Source organism: Topomyia yanbarensis, chromosome 3, assembly GCF_030247195.1.
Source record: "Topomyia yanbarensis strain Yona2022 chromosome 3, ASM3024719v1, whole genome shotgun sequence".
Classification (NCBI taxonomy): Eukaryota; Metazoa; Arthropoda; class Insecta; order Diptera; family Culicidae; genus Topomyia; species Topomyia yanbarensis.
The window spans coordinates 75,518,964-75,543,223 of record NC_080672.1 but is presented as its reverse complement, the minus strand read 5'-3'; the positions used below and the strand labels follow the sequence as shown (position 1 = coordinate 75,543,223).

Here is a 24,260-nt window from a genome sequence, read left to right as displayed (position 1 = left end):
TTTTTTGTTTTTCTTCATGATTCCTGGGATTTCCCGGCAAATTTCTTATCTGTTTCCGTATCCCGGGAAGCTAAAAGTTGTCGGAAAATGGAAGCTCTACTCTTGAGCCAAGAGATCCTGAGTGCTTATCGTGGTCAGTGTGGTCAGAGTGCTCTTCTCACTCATTTCGTACAAGGGATATCTTTAGGGATTGTCTGCAATCTCGCTTTTCAGAATCTCCACTGCAAGAATCATACCCATGATTTTCTTCGCACCTGTCATACCCAGCCTTATTAGTACAAGGATTGGATTGTCTAATTGCTTGTATTTAGTTAGGGTGACCATACGTCCTGGTTTCCCAGGACATGTCCTGGTTTTTCACTTACTGTCCTGGTGTCCTGGGAAGTCGAGGCAAAAGCTTGCTTTGTCCTGGTTTTTCTCCTGTAAGCCTAATAACAGGTGTTCAATAAAAATGAGAGTTTTTTCAGTCAGGTAGTTGAAAAAAAAATCTTCAATGAATTCAGAATTTTTTATTAAAAACATAATGTTTATTCTTCAAAATAACGTCAATGAATATTGGAGAAGGGGCCCTGGTCAGCCGTACGACGCAACTTAGTCGCGATGCTCTCACAAGAGCACTGGTCGGCACTGACGTCCTTCTTCCGGATACAATTCCGGATCCTGGTGGTAAACTGCTTCGTATCCTTGACTCGCCAATTATTTGTATACACTAAAGCACTGAGGGAGCCGAAAAAAACCCCAATGGGACGGCACTGGGGCAAGTTGGTCGGGTTTCTTTCTTTCGGCACGTACGGTATCTTTATCAGCTCATCGTCTTCTTTGCGTAATGGGAAGACGTCTTGTCCGGCCAGAAGAAGTACTTCCCAACCGTATGATGCTCTTTTAAGAACGGCAGAAGAATTTTCTCAAGACACTCCTCCTGGTACACTTGTTGATTGATGGCCAGACCGCTCGGCTTGAACCACGGTTTTGAAATCCGTCTGTCCGATATGGCGATGTACAGCATAACATTTCTTTTAAATTTTTGCTTAAACTTATATTTTACTTAGGGGTGTGTGGCCGACTTGTCGTTGGAATAGTAGCTGTCATTTCCTGGAATGTGGGTGTTCGAGAGCAGCACGAGCGACGTCTCGCGGTAGTTGTTCGTCATCCACCGGCACTGCGATTTCACGATCGCTATCTGCTCGTCCGTGTCATCGGGGGACCGAGTGTTCTCCCGACAGATGTCCTCCATCTTGAGAGCTCGGTGAATCAAGGCCGGCATCACGCAAACTCGTTTCGTCCTTGTTGTCGAACAGCTTTTTCAACGCTTCCTTCTTCTTCTTCGTCATTATCTTCGCCGGCGGCCGCTACCGGCCTTCCACTCCACGCTCAGGGATGCCAGGATCTGGTAAACTGTACTCACGGGCACGTTTTCGTCTCGAAAGTGGTATACCGTAAACTTTTTCCACGATGGCAAAGAGTTTCGTAAAACCGCACAACACGATCGCGGAGTACTTGCTGTTTCGACGCCATCTTCGATTGAACTGACAGCACCCGAGTGAAAGGAAACATGTCTCCCATTTATAGGGTGTCCAGAGAGAAATTCTCTTGGAGAGAAAAGAATTTACGCTCTTTTCTTTAATTAAAGAAAGGTATTGAAATCATTCTCATTTTTATTGGACACCCGTTATATTTCTAATTATTGAATTTTCGCTTTATTCACTCTGCTCCAGAGTACGACAAACAACACTTAATACACTCGAAGAGGCGTTCGTATGTACGTACCATATGAATGAGCTGTAGTCTGTTTGCAACAACATTTGGCAATCGAACTAATCGAACCGATTCCAGTTGTGGACCAAACTCTGGCCGCTATCAATGTCGATGAAACAATGATTCCGGGATCCGAAAATTTTCCTTTAGTACCTACCTCTAAGAAGACACATCGAAGTTTTGGCGATTCTGCTTCTTCTAGAGTTCTCTTGCAAGTGGCAGTTTTTCGTTTTAGTGGAAATCCATTTCATAAAAAGGAAAATGGCAAAACAACAATAACTGTCGTGGAATAACCTTATTGAGCGCTCTCTCGAGCTGGTAATTATGGAACCCCTTTAGGATCAATACCAGTTCCTAATAAGTCTACTTTTCCATCTCAATCGGATCGGAAGCTATCATCGCGCTGCTTGTTAACAGTGTAGTGAATCACACGAAAGTTTCTACATACAGTCTGATGTCTATATGTACCGCGCCAGCAAAGCAATTGAAAAATAACAGTTGTCCCAAGCCAGTGTGGAAAATAATGCACCGTTACTTTCATTGATGCGGTATCGATCGTTTATTTAAAAATCATTGAAACTCAGCAGCAAAATTTGAACAATCTTCGATACAATACAGTGGTCGTTTGTCCAATCCGCCTTTGTGTTCGCGAAGTGGAACAATTTATACAGGCGCATACTCGTAATGCGGTACTGGTAGCATTTAAAACTTTGGCCATGGCAAAAAGTTTGGCTATGGGAAACAACATGCAACACGTCGTTGCACATGACAATGTTAGAATCAAGATACCCATTAACATTGACGATGATAAGACTGGTGTGCGTCTGCACGATCTATCCCCGCGTACAACCAAAAAATTCACTATTGATGTCGAAGTACGTAATGGTGAAAGTTTGAAACTTGGCGAAACTTTTTTCCAGGTATATCCAATGGTGTTCGCATAGTGAGAATGCGAGTTACGTAACCAATTCCTTCATCCTGAACATTGAATACGAAATAGAAGGAGTAAGCAAATCTCAAATCACGCTGTGCACATATGAAGGACAGATCCCTACGTGCCAAGCCATGTGCGAAAGCCTCTGATGAAACAAGATCAACTGCGAGCAAACCCAACAACATTAACAAAATAATCAACAACCGGAGTTGCAACTCAGCCACCAACGATTGCTGGAACAACAGAATCTACACACAGCGTGTCCGATCATTGTGGTACTGCTTACCAATGGTTGTCATTCGAGATTGCCAGATATAGCGCAGGGAAGCTACTTGGGACCGTTGATGTTTCTGTTTTGCTTCAATTATGTGTATTTATTTAGTGCTCGCATGTTCCAGGCGATCTCATAATAATTCGTCTTATTTGCTAAATTCAGGATTTCCGATTTCTCCAACAACAGCATGAAACTTTCGCTGGTGGTGGTGTAGCAAGAACTTCGCGTGTGTGTGTAAATCCTAAAAAGCACGGTGATCGAGTTCCCACGAAAAAAAATCCGGTAGAGCTCTTCCTCTCAGACCCACAGAACTTTTTTACTGCCGAAGCTCTGCCTGCCCGACCCAAGATCTTTGTAACTGCTGAAAACCTGTGGAGAAGGCTCAGTCGATTGATAGGTAACGAGGGGAGGGAGCCTTCTTTCGTCTGTCCTGGTTTTTTACTCGCCTCATATGGTCACCCTAATTTAGTGCAACTCGTGATCTACAAGTCCGCAAAGACGACTTAACGTTTCAAAGCAGACCCTACCAAAGTCTCCCCATACGAATCTGAAGTGGAATATGATTTGTCCCGTCCTGTGTGACGGAGCCGAAATGCAATCGCTTTCTGGTCAAAATTCGCACTGACTAGAGCAGAATGTCTTTGAAACAGCCCGCATATCCAGATCTGCAAAATAATTCGAACCGGTGACCACACCGTCTATCTCAACTTTGTGTGCGGATATGATAGGTAGACCTTCGCAAGAATCCAGCCTTCAGCAATGTCATTTGCTAGCTTAAGACTGGAGACCACAATTCTGAGCATAACTGCATTTTTTTAATTTTAGACGCAGTCGAATATTGTTCTGTAAGATCTTTCGAATTCTTTAGAATCCTTAGCGCACAAATAATAAGTTCGATTTCAAATGGAGGATCAAAGCTTTCGCTGGCGGATCTTGTTCTATATAAATTTCACCATTGGATGTAGCTTTTTGAAAGAATGCTATTCATTAACGGGCGTAAAGCCTGACATAGAGCCAGAACGTAAAGAATACAAGAAACAGTAATTATGGGCAATATAAGAAATTAAAATATGGTGAAGCAAAAATGTGGGCACTTATCTTTACTTTTCCAATGTGCTGTGAAACTCTGGTGTCGGAACACTAAAACAGTTTCCGATTCACTTTAGAACTGGCGCTAATAATGTGAACCACCACATTCTGTGCACAGACGTATCTTTATTTCACATGTATAAGGAAACTCACACAAATAATGGAAAAGCACCTCAGCGTCGCTCTTATTTGTAGCTAAGCACACACCACTCTATGCGATATACAGCCGAACGATCCAAGCGTTTCAATACTCATGATAACAGGTTATTCTTTTATAGAGCTTTTTGGTGAACAGATGCATATAAATAGAAATAAAAAAAGAAGATTTGTTTGTTAATTTTTCAAACTTTGTACACAAAAAAAAAATCGCGACCAAGTTCATGAAATTATGGATAATTTTCGTATTCATAAAACTATTTGAGGTTTAAAAAAACTAGTACGTACCAAAAATATACATAGCGATACATTCCAATGTTTAGTTGAGTTACTACGGTTGTTTCATGGACATGTTCATTTTTTGTTATGATTCCTGTTCATAATTTCGGGATTCGTTTCGTGATTTCTCTTCACGTTACTGCGTTATTTTATTCATGAGCTTACTATCGGATTTTTTCTGGAAGGGTGGCTCAATTCATGTTCATGATTTTAGAACCCTGGTTTCGATTTTCGTAATTCCTATTCACGTTATTGTAACATTTCTTTTACGAGTCTCGTATCGGATGTTTCAATTAATGTGATTTATGTTTGTGATTTCAGAATCTTAGTCATGATTTCCGTAATTTATGTTTACGTTATCGTGATATTTTAGTCACAAGTAGAGTGATTTGTGTTCATCATTCCAGGATCTTAGCCGCAATATCTGGTATTTTAGTATCGAGTAAGATAATTTATGTTCATGATTTGATGATCTTAGTCACGATTTTCGTAATTTACATGCACGTTAACGTAATATTTTATGCCTAAGCTAACTATATAATCTAACACGTGAAGTAATGCGACTCATGTTAACGATATCAGCAGTTTCATCGTGATTCCTAATTTCTCTTCGTCTTATCGTGATACTTTTTAACCCTCAAAAAGGCAACCGGGTCTCAGAGGCCCGGCACGTTACAATTTTTTAGTTACAAAAAAATGTGTATGCAGTATAAGCTTGGGCATGGAAATTTTGATAAGTAGCTTTGTATTCTATTACAAAAATAAAGAATTGTGAAATTTTCATGTATGGAGTGATGCGCAGATATGTTTGAATTTTTTACAAACACAAAAAGGCAAGCCGGGCCTGGCAGGCCCGTTGTGCATGCAATATTTACTAAGAATACCACGGGTTTTATACATTAATATTTATCTGAAAAAAACATTTTGATGAGCTCATCTTCATGTTAGCAGGAATTTTTTTTTCATGTTTTGATTGATTTTATATTTTTACCTTTTTTTTAATCTTGAAAGTTTGAGCGAATTCTATACATTTCTTTTATAAGAAATGTAAAAATAGCATACGATAATGACGTGTGTCATATTTTTTTGGCTAAATACTTTTATTTCACCCACTGTGGTCTACTTGACAATTATTTGGATACAACATAACCTAACTCTGTCGTTATTGTCTATTTTTGTCTATTTTTTCTATTCTTTGTGTTATAGTTGTCGTAATTATTCAAATTGTAGGATCTAAAAGCAACAAAAAATTGAAATGGCTATAAGACGATATGCCCATGTTTTCAATCGTCTCAAAGAATCTGAAATAATGGAAGAAATTCGAGCAAATTCAACAGCAGACGATTCTGAAACTGTTTTGCAAAGCGAGGAAGAAGATGTGAATGATATTGCTTCCGACGATGAATCTGATGCAGAAAAATATGAATATGTACTCTGATTATGCATCAGAAGAAATTAATAGCAACCCAGAAACATTTATCGGTCGTGTTCAAACGAAATGGAGCTCAGAACTAATCGACAGTCGACGTGATCTTCCGAGTACTCACCTTTTGGAGAAAAAAATTGACCTTTTTACATCCATCGCCTTATACGCTGAAATCGGGATTTGCTGCGTGTTCGTACTCATCATACTGTAATTCCGGAACCGGAAGTCGGATCAATTAGAAATTCAACAGCAGCCAATGGGAATGCTATACCTTTCATTTGAAACCAAGTTTGTAAAAATCGGTAAAGAATTCGCTGAGAAATAGGTATGACATTATCTTAGGAACTTGGTAAGTTCCCCCGGGCCATCAAGAACCGCCATAGCTGGCCAATGTGGTCGAAGTGCCTTCGGTGGGTCATTAATGATCTAGACATACAAAGTGAAGTAATGTTGCACATATTTTAATATATATTGCATCATTTGGACATCATGGTGGTATCAATTTCTATGGAAATTTTCTGTGTGATAGTGCTCTTCAACACGTAACTCCAGAACCGAAAGTCGGATCAATAAAAAAATCAATAGCGACCGATGGGAAGGCTGCACCTTTCATTTGAGACTAAAATTGTACAAATCGGTCCAGCCACCTCAGAGAAAAATCGGTGAGATTGTTTGCCACATACATACATCCATACATACATACACACACATGCACATACAGACATTTTACGATCTCGACGAACTGAGTCGAATGGTATAAGAGATTTGGCCCTGCGGGTCTCGGTTAAAAAGTCGAAATTCCGACCGATTGCATAACCTTTCTATATGAGAACGGCAAAAAGGAGCTTGAATTTAGACGGGCCTGAGAGGCCCGGCTTGCCCTTTAGTGTTAGGATTTTAGCTTGCCTTCACAAGGGTTAATTACTATCAGTTTTTTTACTTTCTTAAGCCGTGTGGTGTCCGGTAGGTTAAATTTTTTTTGGCCTCTTTCAGCCAATAATAGGATTTTGCTCCCATATCGTAAGAGGCGAATAACGACATGCTAGGAGTTCCTAGGTCAAATGTAGGGCCATCGGTAGCTAAAACTTCGTAAAATCATACTCTTGGTTCTTTCTTCAAAATCATCCAGTGCAGTACTCTGCGTCAATCTTTCGAGTTTGAATCGCTCATATGGTAGTCGGTCTTTGCCAGTATTGCTTTTCTCCCATTCATTTTCCTTCTGGGCCACCGATGGATCAAGAGCCCTTGTCGTTGTGTTTATTATATTTATTACGCATAATAAACATGTCGCTTGCTATTTGGCATTTAACCCAATTATGGAAACGTGTCTCATAGGGAGAGTGGAGATGCCAACTTGTCATTAACAATTTGTAGTGAATTTCTTCACATTCATTTGGAAAATCTTTTACACTCTTTGTACTCTTGCTCTCTACTGCAAACTTTGGAAATGATCATTGAAGTTTTAATAAGAAGCATTACTCTCGATGGCCGGCTGTTCAAATTGCTCGTTTCAAATTCTCGGAAATTGATCGCGAGCGACTTTCGTACATATTGCTAAGATCATATTGTCTATTGATGAATACACCTCTAGCGGTTTTATCGTTTTATGTAACGCCCCGCGGAAGAAAAATTATGAAAATGTCTATTCAAACATCATTTCTACGCACACCTGAAAACTTTCATCTAAAGTGAGACGACAAAGCCTGTGAGTAGTTAGCTAAATCACAATATCTACCAAGATATATCCTGATTCATCTCCCTACCTACTAACACCAATCCTATTCTGTGACACTTGTGGATGACGCAGAGAATTCCTCGGTCATAATAGTCACAAGTTTTTAATTAACATTCCTTGCCATCCTAAAATTGACCTGCATGGGCGTGGCCATCTACGTTATTGATCATACTATAATCTTAGGCTGTGAACCATTTGGCGATTTTATTTAACCTTTAGTTAAACTTTGACAGTTCGAAAGTTATTTTCTGTTTTTTTTTGTTTCTGTTGGAAAAATTTAAGAGAGCGAACCATTTCAAAAGTTGACATATGGATAGTTATTTAGACTTGACAGCTGAGATGACCACAAGTTGGTAGAGATGTGAACATTTCTAGACCAACATGTGAAAAGGGCGGTAGTTCAAATGAAAGTCTCTCTGTGTTTACTTTCTCTTTCGATTATTATGGCGTCAACATAAAACTTTCCAACATTATTTCAATAAATATTGAAAGACTCTGATGTCGTCTAGCATATTATGCTAAGAGTTAAGAAACAAACGTAGAAGCAGCCGAGTTATTGACGGAAGAGAGAGTAAACAAAGAGACTCTCATTTAGACTTACGCCCTTTTCTCATGTTGGTCTAGATTCGTCGATATTTTAAAATTAGTTTTTTTTCTTTTTACATTAAGTATGACAGTCATAGCCTCGAAAGGTAAACATCCACATCATGAAATAACCCAAACAAATCTTTACACAACTCGTTATCGTTTCCATCTTTATCCCTTAATTTTGTATGGAAAAATATTGACAACCTCAATTAGGTACAGAAAATGTTTCCACCTTTTTATTCTGCATCATGGGCAAAATTTTAACCATCGAGCTGTCAAATTTAACTATCGCTCTGTCAATTTTATCCATGCTCCGTAGTAGGGTTATTTTGCAAATAACTTTCGAAGTGTCAGATTTTAACCAAAAATTAAAAATTTCTCCAAATTGTTCACAGCCTTAGTCGATTTAGGTTGCACGTTGAGTATGATGTACTACTCCCAGGTATCATACATTTGGTTCAATATGTAATTCCAACAGGCTTTGATCAATCACGGGAAACTCACGGGTGGTCAACTACGCTAAGCTTTCACGAACACTGATTTTGAATTGTGACTAATATATTAGGAATCGTAAACTAGTTCACAATGATTAAATTGATCTATGAAAACTATTCTGGGTTTCGGGAAATAATTCACCAGAAAGTATGTTTTGAATTTGTGAAATAATGCACACTCATAAAAACAAGATTCTGTACAAGATCAATCATGAATTCATGTCATAAAGTCGGACTCTGAATAATGTTACTGAATCTACGAGTAAAATCATAAATTAACCTAAAGTTTTATGAATATTGTTCCTAAGGTTATCAACTAGTTCACGTACAGAAAATCGATTTGGTACAAAACAAGTATATCCTCTCCATAGCATTATGTAGGCGTTACTAAAAGGAATTGGAATATAAATATAAAACTCATGATTTCATTGTTCTGTTTTCGTAACGTAAAAACGTGATTGTTTCAGAATTCATGGCACTTTATTCATGATTTTGGGAACAATGATCGGAAATGGTGAGTGAAGCTAAGCAATCATGTGAAAAAAAATTCCCCACCCAGAGGCGAGACTCGAACCCGCAACCTTTGAGACTCCGGCCCAATGCACTAACCCTTATGCTATCCCTGGGTATGGTGACATCCCAGAAAGAACATATGATTATCCCACTGGCGACGGTGATCGTACCCTGCCTGCAAAGCGAGGAATCACACACAACGGCAGCTGATCACCCCAACACACATTTGATCTATTTAATTTCCCCGCTAGATACCAAGGCCCGGGTTTTTATAATCGTCTGATGTCTAATTTTTAGTTCATTACCCATCGTACTTCGGTGGGTGACAGAGCTAATGAAGACTGTCGATTTCTGGTCCCTTGCCCAGTGAACAGAGGTATGACGGAAGCGAACCCGCCCGTTCGAATTAAACTAATAATTCAATTTTTTTGGTCTTTTGGCTTAAGTGCCAATACCTTATTTAGGACTGGTGGTATCCAACGGGGAAAAACGATCGGAAATGGTGAGTGAAGCTAAGCAATCATGTGAAAAAAATTCCCCACCCAGATGCGAGACTCGAACCCGCAACCTTTGAGACTCCGGCCCAATGCACTAACCCTTATGCTATCCCTGGGTATGGTGACATCCCAGAAAGAACATATGATTATCCCACTGGCGACGGTGATCGTACCCTGCCTGCAAAGCGAGGAATCACACACAACGGCAGCTGATCACCCCAACACACATTTGATCTATTTAATTTCCCGGGCCTTGGTATCTAGCGGGGAAATTAAATAGATCAAATGTGTGTTGGGGTGATCAGCTGCCGTTGTGTGTGATTCCTCGCTTTGCAGGCAGGGTACGATCACCGTCGCCAGTGGGATAATCATATGTTCTTTCTGGGATGTCACCATACCCAGGGATAGCATAAGGGTTAGTGCATTGGGCCGGAGTCTCAAAGGTTGCGGGTTCGAGTCTCGCCTCTGGGTGGGGAATTTTTTTTTCACATGATTGCTTAGCTTCACTCACCATTTCCGATCGTTTTTCCCCGTTGGACACTACCGGTCCTAAATGAGGTATTGGCACTTAAGCCAAAAGACCAAAAAAAATTGAATTATTAGTTGGGAACAATTTTTTCCCGTGTAGATATTTTTAATTATTTCGTAGGTTACTTATCTTCACAAAACGTATCTGTAAAGTCTAATAAATCTCTATGATTTCCACGTAACTAAATTGCACTTCCGGAATTTGGAAAACCAGTTATCTACGCTTAATTCTTTATTTTTTTCCTTAAGCGTTTTATATTAAAGTATGTTTTTTAGTGTTTCGGATTCTTCTCATCAGTAACTAACAACAACTTGATGCTAATTAGATAAGTCCAAACCAGCACATAATTGGCGCTAATTAGACACCAAAATCGTAACAGTCACACGTCTTGTGTGAGCGCTAAACAACTGGCTAGTGATGTCTCGATAGTAAGCACAGAAATTCTGTTTACCGATGAAGAATGTGAACCGAACCCGTTTTTGGTATAAGAACCAAACGCCTGATACTATGCAAAATTCCAAAATGAATTTTTGTTCGATCTTATCTAACTAGCATTAAGTTGTTGTTAGTTACTGACGAGAAGAATCCGAAACACTGAAAACCATACTTTATGTTAGGTCTTGTGTCCAAGGATGCAAAATGCCTACCTTTTCTACGGCTGTTATTTTTCTACCTACACTCTCCTTTCTCATATGACGCTGCTGTCTTTCGCTAGTGCAGGACGCCCAGCGCTGTACGGCAGCCTGTAAGCAAAGCAGTAACATGATAAAAAATTACTGCCCCCAGTACAGCCACCAGACGCGAGCGGTACAACTTCTCTCTCTCTCTCTCTCTCCTCATTTTACACTTTTTAATATTTTTAATTTATTCAATATTTTTAATCACAAACGACGACAATGAATGCGGGTCATTTACGCCACGACCGGCATCAACGCTTTCGTGTGCGAGCCTCTCACTTTGACTATGCAGTGACAAGTGTACAAAGCGAGAGAACAAACTTTACTACGCCACACTCTCACCGAGCAGTCGGAGTACAGCGGCAAAACAAAAATGTATTTTACTGCTGTACGGAAAAATGTACTCGGTTTGGCTACCGTTCTGGCAAGAGCAGTACTGATGCGTCTCTGTAGCGGGCTGTACGACTTGTGCAAATGTAAATATATCGGAAAAAATGTAGTTTACAGATACCGTTTGCATCCCTGCTTGTGTCCTTATGCACAAATATTTGGTCCTGTCCAAATTTTTTCCATTTGGTAATATTGCATAGATGCGTAGTAATTGACAGGGATGCCAAAGGTAGGGAAACATGGGGAGACTTGACCAGGTTTTCAGTTAAAACTCCATAAATCTCTAAAAAGCCTTCAATCCCTCAAAAGTCATTCAAATATAATGCGCAAAGTTATTGCGCGTTTTCATGATTTTTTGCAGAATTTTTAATTTAATTTTTGACAAGATACACATTTTTTCTGTGATCGTTTTTTCTGGTCAAGTCTCCCCATTGCGGGGAGACTTGACCAAGGCGTGGGGAGACTTGACCAAGAGAATTTTGAAAAATCATAACAAAAAATAATGACATAAAACATACTGTAATTATTTTTTTCCCTATTGTCGAGATCCTTAGGTAGCAGTAAAAAATATAAAAGAGTTTAATTTGATTAAATTTTTTTAATGCATTTCTTTTCAAAGATTAACTGTACTGCTTGCATTGCATGTTCACACGTCACGAAATCGCCTCCTACTATTGCTAACTTTGCTTACAAATTTTAAAATATAAAGACCTATGTTTGGGGTGGGATTTTTTTATGGCGTGATTAACATTAATAGTAGATGCCAAAGCATAATAAATATTAGGAATTTTGTATCTTTCTTCAGCTGATCGCCACTTGGTCAAGTCTCCCTATAAAATCTTGGTCAAGTCTCCCCAACATTAGTTATTGCGTTCAATGTCATTAAAATTCTAGTAATAACTATTCCAATGTTTCAGTTTATGTAAAATCATTTCACTGCTTCACAAGAATTAAGATGGTATATTAGTACATTGATAGTAATTAGTAGTCGAGTAGATATGTCCATACAAAGTTTGATAAAAAATTACAGCATTTAATGCAAATTTATTAATCACGTAATATTTTCTGTAAGGAAAGGATTTTTTATTCCAAACTTTTAAAATTACCTTAACGGATCGAAACAAGTATAAAAATATTTTTTACCTTAACGGATCGAAACAAGTATAAAAATAAGAATCGAATAGAAGACGCCATAGCCGAAAATAGAATTTTGCGCTTGGTCAAGTCTCCCCATGTTCCCCTACTGGTAAACTACATTTTTTTCGGTATATTTACATTTGCACAAGTCGTACAGCCCGCTACAGCGACGCATCACTACAGCTCTTGCCAGAACGGTAGCCAAACCGAGTACATTTTCCCATAGAGCAGTAGAATACATTTTTGTTTTGCTGCTGTACTCCGACTGCTCGGTGAGAGTGTGGCGTAGTAAAGTTTGTTCTCTCGCTTTGTACACTTTTCTCTGCGTAGTCAAAGGGAGAGGCCCGCACACGAAAGCGATGATGCCGGCCGTGGCGTAAACGAACCGTATTTATTGTCGTCGTTTGTGATTGAAAATATTGAATAGGTTAAAAATATTAAAAAGTGTAAAATAAGGAAAGAGATGCTGTACCGCTCGCATCTGGTGGCTGTACTAGGGGCAGTATTTCTTTGTCATGTTACTGCTTTGCTTACAGATTGCCGTACAGCGCTGGGCGTCCTGCAATAGCGAACGACAGCAGCGTCAAAAGAGAAATAAGAATGTAGGCAGAAAAATTACAGCCGCAGAAAAGGTAGGCATTTTGCATCCTTGGTTATTGGACAAACTTTCTCATTTTTCTCAGTAAAACACTGTCCGTGTTAAGCTACCTTTAAATCTCTATTTCGCGGATTCTTTTTCAAATAGACGTATCTAACAATGAGAAACATTCATTGTTTACTTTCTTCTCGGTTCCTCGGTAACATTAACGTTTACCGATTAACTATTTGCGTAATAAGTTAGTCAAAACCGCCTTCTTTCGATCTGACTTGTGAAATTAATGGAAAGCCTTAGTTATGCCGGCATAATCGAAAGAAAAACTAAAAACCTGTTTTAATCCACCTAATGGTGCAATTGTGCCTTTCTCATTTGCCCAAACTACGATTCAATGGCTGGCTATGTTCAATATAATAGTGGAAATGTAGATTACATATTCAGTTCAATTTTAACATACATACAATGGATCAACAGCCAGGAACTTAAGATGCTATGTTTTGACGCTGAAACACTTGAAACGAGAGTAGGATTCAGGAGGAGGGTCAGAGGGGTTCGCATAATATTTAATTAGCTCAATTAGCATTAGCTCAATGTTGTCTTTCGAAAACTTATTTTATCATGCGGGGGTATGTGTGTGAAGGGAATGAATAACCCACAACCAAGCCACCCCCCACAGGCTATCTTGGTATGCCTACTAGGTGAAGGTGATTGGGCTTGAGAGAGGGGTGGGTCTGAAGAGGGTGCATGAGGTGGTCGTTTGAGGGAGATCTACTGAGGGATTTTGAGGGAAGGTGGCTTGGTGTGGAGAGTGGCTTGTTGGGGGGAGGGGATTTAAGGGGAGGTAGAGAACTTCGCGATAGGTGGTTTGCCACCCCTCACCGCATACCCCTAGTTGCGCCCTTGTTAAAATACAGAAAACCTATATAAGTAAAAAAAAAAATAGGAATTAGGTTGACGATTTTCAGAGTGATTGCATAACCCTTCTATATGAGAAAGGCAAGTCTTTCATTGTTAGATACGCGTACTTCTAAAATTCGAGAATTTGTTTCTTCGTTTTCTAAAAGCTATATTCAAATTTTCTGTAAAAATCTTTCCCTCTTTTCTTAGGATCTGGTGCGGTAGCCCTCGCCCATTTGGATGGAAACGGTACCGACGAAGCTGTATCGACAATGGTTGCCCGGGTTCAGGAATTGGCCTTTGGTTACCCGGAAGGCCGCATTGAACTGCAGCTGATAGGTGGCTTCAAAGATCACCAGGGCTACGCGGAGGATCTGTTCAGCAACATTATGCGTAAGTATTAGTCATTGGGTTATGCAAATGGTACGAAATCGAAGGTTTTCGTTGATCAGTTTAGATGTAATAGTTCCATTTTTTGATGTTTGTTAAACTGTGAGTAACAACAACCATAACTGATGATTTATTGTCTGTCATTCTCTTGGTTTGGCGATGAGATGAGAAAAAGCAAACCTAAATTGAAATCTATTTGTGATCTTTTATGGTTGATTCGAGATTTAAACACACTGGGAAGTTTTCTACCAAAATCTATTATGGGCAGTTTGTCTATCAACAATTGTCAAAGTAGCAACCGAAAATTAAAGCTCAAAATTATTTAATTTATTAACACGGTAACATACGTCAGTTTTAATTCACTGAAAATCTTGCAAACAAGAAATGCAATGTTGGACTCTCTAAAAGCTAGAAATACAACATTTGTCGAAAAACTGCGCATGATCGAGTAAATTTATTTAAAGCTAGGATGATGCATCTTTACTTTTGAAAAACGATATATCTATTATCAACATAAAGATTGATAACTTGAACTCAGGTCCTCACTTCTCTCACTTAAACCAAACCATTTCCCAGAGTGCCGCTTCCTATATCAAAGTACCGCCAAAGGTGCATAAAACGTCAACACCTCTCGGCACAATCCGTACTCGCACAAAGACCGACCCCATTCATGACTATTGATAATCATTTATGATTTCAATCCCCGGAGCACTACTATTCATCGAGCTCTTCTCTATCATCCGCGTTCGAGCCGAGTCGGTACCGTTTACCGTAAACACAATCGTACGCCATCAAGTGGCCAGTCATTTCGTCGAGGAGAGTCACTATTTCTAATTTGCAAAATGTTGTGGTGCTACTTTGCCAACCAACCAGGTGCTGTGGAAAGGGTTGGGGTTATTTTTTTATCTTCGTAGCCGCACTACGGAGGAAATTTATGATCAGAGAAGAAAGAGATATTTTTACGACAAAAATGAACGTTGATTGGACGAAGTTTGCACCTTTTGCCGAAGGGAGTCCATTTGAAAGGTGGCTTAGATCCTCTATAATCATATTGCACCTCAACAACAGCAGCAGCAGCAGCATCACGACGCCCTATACTGAAGAGAGGGGGCGATTGTGGTGTGTTGTGGTCAAATTTTAATGACCGACATCTTTTGGGCTATCGCGTACGTATAGCCAGTCCAAGCCGAATCAAAGGGGTGTGTTCGGGAGGAGGTACGAGAGGTGGAATAATTCAAATTGATGAGATAGGATTAGATAACCACCATTAGTCTATTGAGGTACAGTGTGCTTGCTTTTCCTGGAGGTGATGGTTGCTCATACTCGCATACGCTATGGGGAAGGAATTATCAAGATTATCGGATTGCAAAATTTGAGCAGTTCTGATCGTAGGCGAGTATCAATTTTGGGGTTTGTAAATGAGGAAACATTAATCTGCGATTGCTCTAGGGAAGGAAAGATGGAGCACAAATCGATATTTATGTTTTGAATATGAAGCATGAATAATATGATTCTAGCTGTACAACAAAACCTTGACACTTTCAAATCTTAACTATCCCACGAACAAAATCAGTTTTAATTTCTTCTGGTTAATCGTTTTAAAAATCATTCTTTGAAACTGAATATAGAGTCAATTACTATACAAAACTGAATTAAAATAGCCATAAACCTAACATCTGTAACGATTATTACTTATTCGGGATCTGCTTAGAACTACAAAAAAATGTTTCAATCAACATAGTATACGTCTTTCTCATTGAAAAATGTTTAATATATTTTGTCTTTTATTGTTGTATTACTTGTCATTCAATAAGAATAAATTTTGGCTAACAGTAATCTTAGAAATTCTATTCTACTTTTAACCTAACAATTTCCCGAATTTTAATTCCAATATTTTGTGACGCTTACACATATTTTTCTTCATAAGGCTTCGTTGCGCTATTTTAAAACCTATAGAAGGTACGCATAAAATCGGTTAAAAATTTTGCATAGCGTAGTTGGTAAATCGATTACCTCGTACGCAGCTCACCTGAGTTCGATTCCCAACCTCGCACATAGGGTTAGATTTTCCCCAAAGAGATTACTCTAACCCGAAAGGAGGCGAATGACCCTAAGGTAAAATATGCCGAATAGTAGATTTTTGCCTAAAAAAATATACTGAAGGCCTCAACGTTCCATATCTTTTTAGGCCATTTGCAGAATTAATCGATTGCGTGGATTATGCGGTTTTCTTGGACTTAGAACATTTTACCAGTCCCGTATCCAAGGTTTTGTTTCGTGAGGGGTTTTAAAAATTATTGCATAAATGTATTAATTCTGATGACTCGAGATAATCATTAGAAACTGAATGAAATTTTGAAAAATCCTCAGTGAAAACAATTATAAAATTAACTAAAATGACAATCTCTGACGATGCTAGAAAAAGCGAGGTGTTCTAGACTACACGATTACAAGGTGTGGATGGCGCTAAATCGGAATGAGTTGAACAATATCCAGAGAATATTCGATCGAAGTTCCTAGGTTAAGGTATTGCTCCGTACACATGACTTATCCTGGAAGCACCTCAAGGTTTTGCATCATAGCCTTTATCCATTCTGTATTTAGTGAATCACTGACATAGAGTCACCTTTTCTGATTCGCTATTCCCGATTGTGTACCAACGCTTCATGTTTCTTCTGGCGGTTGTACAATAGCCGTAAAGGATGAACTCTAATTCTACACTAAGTAACAGCATGTATTAATATACCGGCTCTTCCACGCCATAACTATGAAAGCTTTGTTTTTAAAACCGTATTTAAAAAAGTAAACTTTGATGTAGGAAATTTATTGAATTGGCCTAAGGTGAAACTGTCGAATTTCATAAAAACTATAAGGGGCAGCCCTATGGGGTTGCACGAACTGTAGACGTAGGACTGTACTACTTAATGTTAAATATTTATTTTCGTAGTACATTTATAGCGGTAAGCTTGAATCTAGTTGGTACCGCCACACGGTACTATCTTTGATTTTAGGCCCGAGTTTAGTCCGGCCTAAGACGTTAGTACCTGTCATTACAGAAATGGCTGCATCCTGAAGCCAAATGAAAACAGTGTAAAAGGCCGCCATGTTCCTCTTGCATACATCTCAATAATTTGAATCAACTTTTCGAACTTTATGTGCAATATTATGGCCCATGTTGCACAAAAATCATATGAGTGCAAGTAAGCAAGTTTTATCCCGTACGAAAAACAGGTGTAATCGAATTTTAAATGCATTTTTTTAAATATTCTTTATCGTCCTATATCTAGAAGGTGCTACACGCTCATTTCAAAATGCAACATCGAAGAGTTATATTGTAGGTTAGCAGAAGTCGAATCATATTGAAAAAAACTGTCGAACGAAATTTTATAATTGGATTCAGAGATGAAAATTGTTTTCGTTCGTTAGTTTACCTATGGCTATCAAAATGAGTGAAGTTTAATTTGCTCACATTTTTTTAGTTATTTTAACACGAGGAAAAGAATATATAATCACAATTTGTTCCCTTTTCTAGGTTTATCTTCTCTCAAAGAACACCATAAGCAAGTGGAAGTTTATTTATATTTTTACTGCTTTCGAAAGAGTTCAAAACTAGGATTGAATAAAAAACTGTAAATGAAGCCATGCCATATAGCCTAAGTAACACTTTTAAATATGACGACAAACAAACTGTTACAAATATTATCATTTTGATCGTTATTTAAATGTTATCGGAGCTTATTTGTATTGTTTCGTAATTTATAATTTTCTAGCATATCTTGAACGATTTGCATTTCCGCTGTGGTACAAATTTTCGTTTAATTCTTTATGATAGAACAGATATGCTCAGGGTATGAAAGAGCTGTGAAAGCTGAGACTAGACAGATGACTTGGCAAAATTACGCAAAAAGTTGAATACGGAAAAATCGCTTAAATCGTGTCGGAACTTAAGAGGAGTTGTGTAAGGTATAATCGGCAGAAAATTGGATACTTTAATTTTTTTCGATGCAAAGATTGTCTTTTCAGTCTGACGCCACATCGAAAACTGTACATCATAACTCAAAATCTACTGGACCAAACGTTGAGACATTTGCACAGTTGTTTTTCACAGCATTTCATAATTAGTCAAGGGAGCTTTTATTTTTGGTCGATTTTTTCATAGTACTTTGAAACCAAAGTCCGATTATTGCTAAAACAACGATTAGCATGTTATTGTAAAGTAATAATATTTAGCAGTTTGCAAAAAGCTCTTGTAGTTGCCTGGGCAATGATGTGAAGAAGAAGAAGAACTGTGCAAAATTCAGAACGATTGGTCCAAGAAATTTTGTCTGCATCCAGTATCAGGTTCAATTTGTAAATTTATAATTGTCAATTCATTATCAGACAGATAGCAGACTATAGGAAATAACTAATTATAATTTTTATTAATTAAAATTACTGGACTTTTGGTATTTCAGGCTTGATTGGGTAGTCGTGCTGATAATTTGAATTACTTCATTTTCAGCAAAGTAGGTCTGCCAAATTCTATATGCATGGTTCGTAGACTAGTTGGATAGGATGGTATAATAAGCCCCACCAGGCTAAAATTTCAGATTTCCATTCCATGGACGACATAATTATCTGAAGCAAATAAATAATTTTTCTTGCATTTTTCATGTGTTGCAGAACAGCAACTGATACAAACTTTTCAAAAGATGTAAGCTTCCACTCTTTTTCTATAAGCATTTTATTTAATTTGGAACAGTCAGATTTGGCTGAACTGACTACTAAGTGTAATGTTAGAGAAGCTCTTCAAGCCCTTGGAGTGGCTAGCGCCTAACATTACAACTCTATAACGTTCTGGATAGTATGTACCATTATTAGCAAAATAACGTTTTAGTCAATTATGGATCTTAAATAATAAATTGTTTAAGCGGTTACTCCACTGTAGAATTTTAAAACAATCGATTTTTTATTTATTAGTCTAAAATGTGCTTTAGGATGTAAAATATGATATCCCAAAACATGGAGAACGAAAACAATTCAAAAATATACAAATCTCGACAAACATATGATTAGAGCGTATAAGCCAACTGTCAAAATTCACTTTGAGAGGAAATTCTGGACAAACCGTTACTCACCAAGCACAAACGTTGGTAGTAAACGCAAGAGAAAAGTTTTCTCTTTCATTAACTGATGTGAACTGTATTCAGCCAGTAACGGTTTGTCCGGAATTTCCTTTCAAAGAGAATTTTGACAGTTGGCTTTTACGCCGTAATCATACATTTGTTGAGAAATTTTCAATTTTGCCGCAACGCTTCTTATGTATAACCCATGTGTACTGCAAACTTTACCCGCATTTTTCTCGAAACCACAGGCCGGAAATGTAACTCGAACAAATGATTTTTGGTCGCTTTGAAATTTTCACAGTATATTCAAAATTGATTTCTCCAGTCACGTACGCAGGATTAAATTTTATATTGCTTACCTTTTTTTGATTTTGTGTAGAGTTTTATGACATTTTCTACGTTTTATCACTCAAAACTGCGCCATTTCGCTTAAAATCAAAATATCGAAAAAATCCTACGTACATCGCTATTGACATAAGGAATCAGAAAAACTTTAGTTTTTGGCGCTAGGTAAAAAATCACGGGAGATAGATTTCCGACCATGGACCCCTTCCAAAAACGCTCATGAGGTGAAAATGCTGCAGAGCCGCCATCTTGTGATGAAATTGCTCGAAAAAAATATTTTATTTGATACAATACTTATGTTATAAATCCTATTCAACAAGATGTCGATTCACCATTTTATTGAGCAATAAAAAAATTCTCGAAATATTCAGACTATTAAATAGCATTAACAGTGAATTTTAAATTAACTTTATTGTACGGTTTTTTAACTTAGCCGTGTATTGCTGATCCGAACGCAGCAATGCAAATGGCAGCATCATGTTACCGGAAGAAGACAAAATATGCAAAAATTTGTCATACTTCTCCTGCACACATTTCGTTATTTTCAATCCTCTCTTCGGCTTTCTTCTGGATAAATATGGCTCCCTTTGCTCGCAATAAAGATGGAAATAAATAAGCCAGTTTATCAGTTTTACTCATTATTAAGATCAGTATATCCATTGACATTATCTCATCGAGTAGTTGTGAAATGAATAACAAGCACCCATTGTTAGAAGCAAATAATACCCATTTTTTGACAGCTCGAATAACTTCCGAAAATGGGCAATTTGAATACTTAAAATGGGTAAAGTTTTTTTTACCGTGTTTATCTACCCGCATTTTTTTTTATTTCCTCGTTCTTTCCTTCTCTCTACACGCTTGATTCCAATTGCACATCAAAGGGTTACAGTAGAGCACGTTTGGATAAATTGAGATCAATTCAGATCAAAGTTGTTTTTGTGAATTAGAAGCAAAACTACAATAGGAATTGTTTTGATTCTTTTCTTTTTGCTTATCGCTAAGAGATAAGCGGGACCATTTAATTCGTTAATATATATCGATAACATATTTTCACGAATTATTGCCCATATATCTACTGTATCAAACATCAAAAAAAGTATATAACGGAAGAAAATTATTGTTTTAGGGGATAGATCCAAACAAATGACAATTGGATATAGATCGTAAAATGCAATATTTTATGAATTTTCCTACACTCGTGGTTAGTAAATTGAATCAGAATGTTAACAGCTTAGAAATTAGCTTCACAAATACTCTAAGCTAAGAGTAAATAATTGATTTTAAATATGTGCAATGTTCCAATAAGAATAAAATCACATAAAACATCTGAACACAAAATATTTTGAGATTTATTGTGAACACAACGGTGATCAATATATTTATTTCGATTTTTGGCATATGGATCAATAGTTCTGAACAACCGGTACATTATTCCAAAACATTGCTTGAACCGCGAATCAGAAAAGAATGCGACATAAATATGGAATACGTCATATTAAAATATTAATTAACTCTATAGAAATAATTAAACAGGTATAAGATTCTGTCAGTTGTTGTAATGATCATAAGTTAGTTTGAAGCAAAATTGCGTATAAACGCCACAAATAGTTACAGGGTGTTGGTAAAAATATATTGCTAGGATGTTTTAAACTCTCATTTATGTTTTAATGTACTTATTAATTTATTCATAAAATCATAGAAATTTTGTTAGCAAATAAAATCGTTCCAATTTGCATTGATGCATTATAGAAATATATCTATATTCTATCTGCCAAAAAAAATAAATATAACGCTGATCATTCTGTCAAGGTTTAATTTTTTGTTTGATCTTTGTTTACTTTTTATTTAAACCTCGCTGAAAAACGTGTATAATTTTAATTCGCAGGCCTTCATTGATAATTGATCTTTATTTCAAACTTGTGAAAAATCACTTGAAACGAAAATAAATGTTCTCCCCCACGTCGATAGGTATCATGTTCAATTAGAATGACACTCACAGTTCATTTCAAATTCAAATTGAAATATTTTAACCAATTTTTTAATCAAAGTTTGAAATCTCGACAAACATATAATTCCGGCTTTAAAGCCAACTGTCAAAATTCTCTTTGAAAGGAAATTCCGGACAAACCGTTACTCGCCAATCACAGATGTTGGCAGTAAACAAAAGAGAAAAATGTTCTCTTCCATTAACTGCTATGAACTGTGTTTATCCAGCGACGGTTTGTCCGGAATTTCCTTTCAAAAAGAATTTTGACAGTTGGGTTTTAACCAGTAATCATATTTTTGTCGAGAAATAACTATCATGGCACCAATTACAACCGATGGTTCAGCCACCTCTAACTCGACGAGCGCCTATTCAAACTGAATAAAAGCATGCATATGTATATCAATTAATTTTCTTTTGTGCATATTATGTCACTACAAAGTACTGTACATCATCGGCCAACTTTCAACTATCCAACACGTTAAAGTTCTATGTTCAGAAACATATCGGCAACAAGTTGACAAAATTGTTCTCAAATCCTATGGAACGAGATATTTGACGAAGAAAAGCTATTTTCCTGCAAGAAAATATCGGAATGAATTTACTCATTTTCTTTAACTTGAATTTGTTGTTTTTTAACATTGACGTGTAACGCAGATCAGAACGCAGCCATATAAATGACAGCATCGTTTGATTAAAGCTTACCAAATATTTTAGGCCGGTTTAAAAGTTAGTCCGGTTTAAAAACAGTTAGTACGGCTTTGTGCTTACGGCTATTAGAGTAATAATAACTCAAATATATTTATTACGTATAGTTTAAGCACAACCAATCAACATCGAATGATACATATTGAACTAAACCTTCTTGGTTATCAGATCATTTCATTTATAGTAGGTGATCGAATCCGATTAAACTTATTTGAGAAGAGCTGAAGAAAGAAAACAGAAAGCCGTGACCGAACTAATATCTGGAACTAAATCTTTATAGCAAAAGATCAGCTTTTAAAAGTTGTAAAAACTTTTCGATTGTGTTTGGTAAAAAACCCGGACCGGTGAAGAGAAATCAAATTCTAATCAATATAATGACATCCCAACAAACAATTTGGCTGGATGACGGTTTAAACAGTTCTTGTTCAACTTATTCTCGCTGATTAAAAGCTTGTTCAGCTTTTGTTGTTTGTTGAGATTTCATGTATAGACCAATCTTTCTAGTTATATTTTGCCGTTATTGTAACTTTCATAAAGTACGCATACAAATGCAGTGATCTTAATCATATAGCGAAACTATGAATATACAAGAATCGAAAACAATTTTATATATGGACGGTTTTCGAGTGTCAGTCTATTCATTCATAAATAGGCTTTGTAGTATGTACCTATTAGCAAAATCAAAATAAGATAGGCTGAGTGGAAATGAATCACGTGAAGTGAAAATGAATCAATGAATTGATCGAACGTAAATAATAAACTTTCGTTGTGCTTTCCATAGATCCGCGTAAATTTGTTGCTAAGAATGTTTTCGTCTTTGCCCAACGGAAGCACAAATTGCTATCATGCAGGTTAGGCATGCAACCGCTAACAAACAGGGATGCCACATTGAAATCTGTGTTTCGGTCAGAAATATCTTTTTACCATCTCTAATAAATGAAACAGGAAAAAATCTGTGATAAATTCCCGAAAAATCACAATATTTCCAAAAATCTTTGAAGTTTTCATCAAAATGCCAAAAATCTGCCATCTGTGAAAAAGAATCTGTGATCAAAAATTGTGAAAAAATCTGTGACATTACAGAAAAATCTGTGAATATGGTAACCCTGCTAATAAACTAGATATACCTACCTACACACTCGCCTCAAACATCGAACCCAAGCGCACAAAGCAAAATGAATCAGCGCTGATGATGATGGGTAGAGCGAAAGAGACAACTAGTACTACGACACTATGTTAGCCGTGTTTGCAGATAGAGCTCGATGTACAAGCGATTTTGTGTACGAATAATTGTTTTCGAGATTGTATATAAAAGGTTGCTGGAAACGAGCACAACACAAAAGAAAGCATAGTGTTTGAACGGACAAGCTCAGACGCTTATTGGACACCACTGAGTAGCGTACCTCCACAGCCAAAGTAACGGACTTATAACTCAGCTACACTGGCTGTGAAAACACACAGCGCAGTGATCTGCTTCGCCTGCCGTCCAACAGGCAACTGAGCTTGTCCTGCGAATTCCGTTCTTTAAATAGTCGATGATGACGTCATTCATAGAAGTGTAGCGCGCTAGGTACACACATCTGTCGTACCAGACTTGGGAAGCGCTATCTTCTGTGTGTAAATGCGCGATATTTTGACTAGGTTGTACATTATTTAAATGTTTAATGCCATGATATCAAAAATCTTTGGATTTATATATTGGAATCTTTTCTTAGAAGTATTTCAGGGCGATATGCGCAAAATATTTGAAAATTTATCGTGAG

At 37.4% G+C, this 24,260-nt stretch overlaps 1 protein-coding gene across 2 annotated transcripts in view; it reads left to right on the top strand.

Annotated features, from left to right (window-relative positions):
- Positions 1–24,260, top strand: part of LOC131693342 (protein N-terminal asparagine amidohydrolase) — a 165,997-nt gene that overhangs the window by 129,272 nt on the left and 12,465 nt on the right. For both annotated transcript variants that reach the window (XM_058981081.1, XM_058981082.1), the window contains exon 5: positions 14,176–14,358. In XM_058981081.1, coding sequence (XP_058837064.1) covers positions 14,176–14,358 — 183 coding nt within the window. The remainder of the gene's footprint in view (positions 1–14,175; positions 14,359–24,260) is intronic.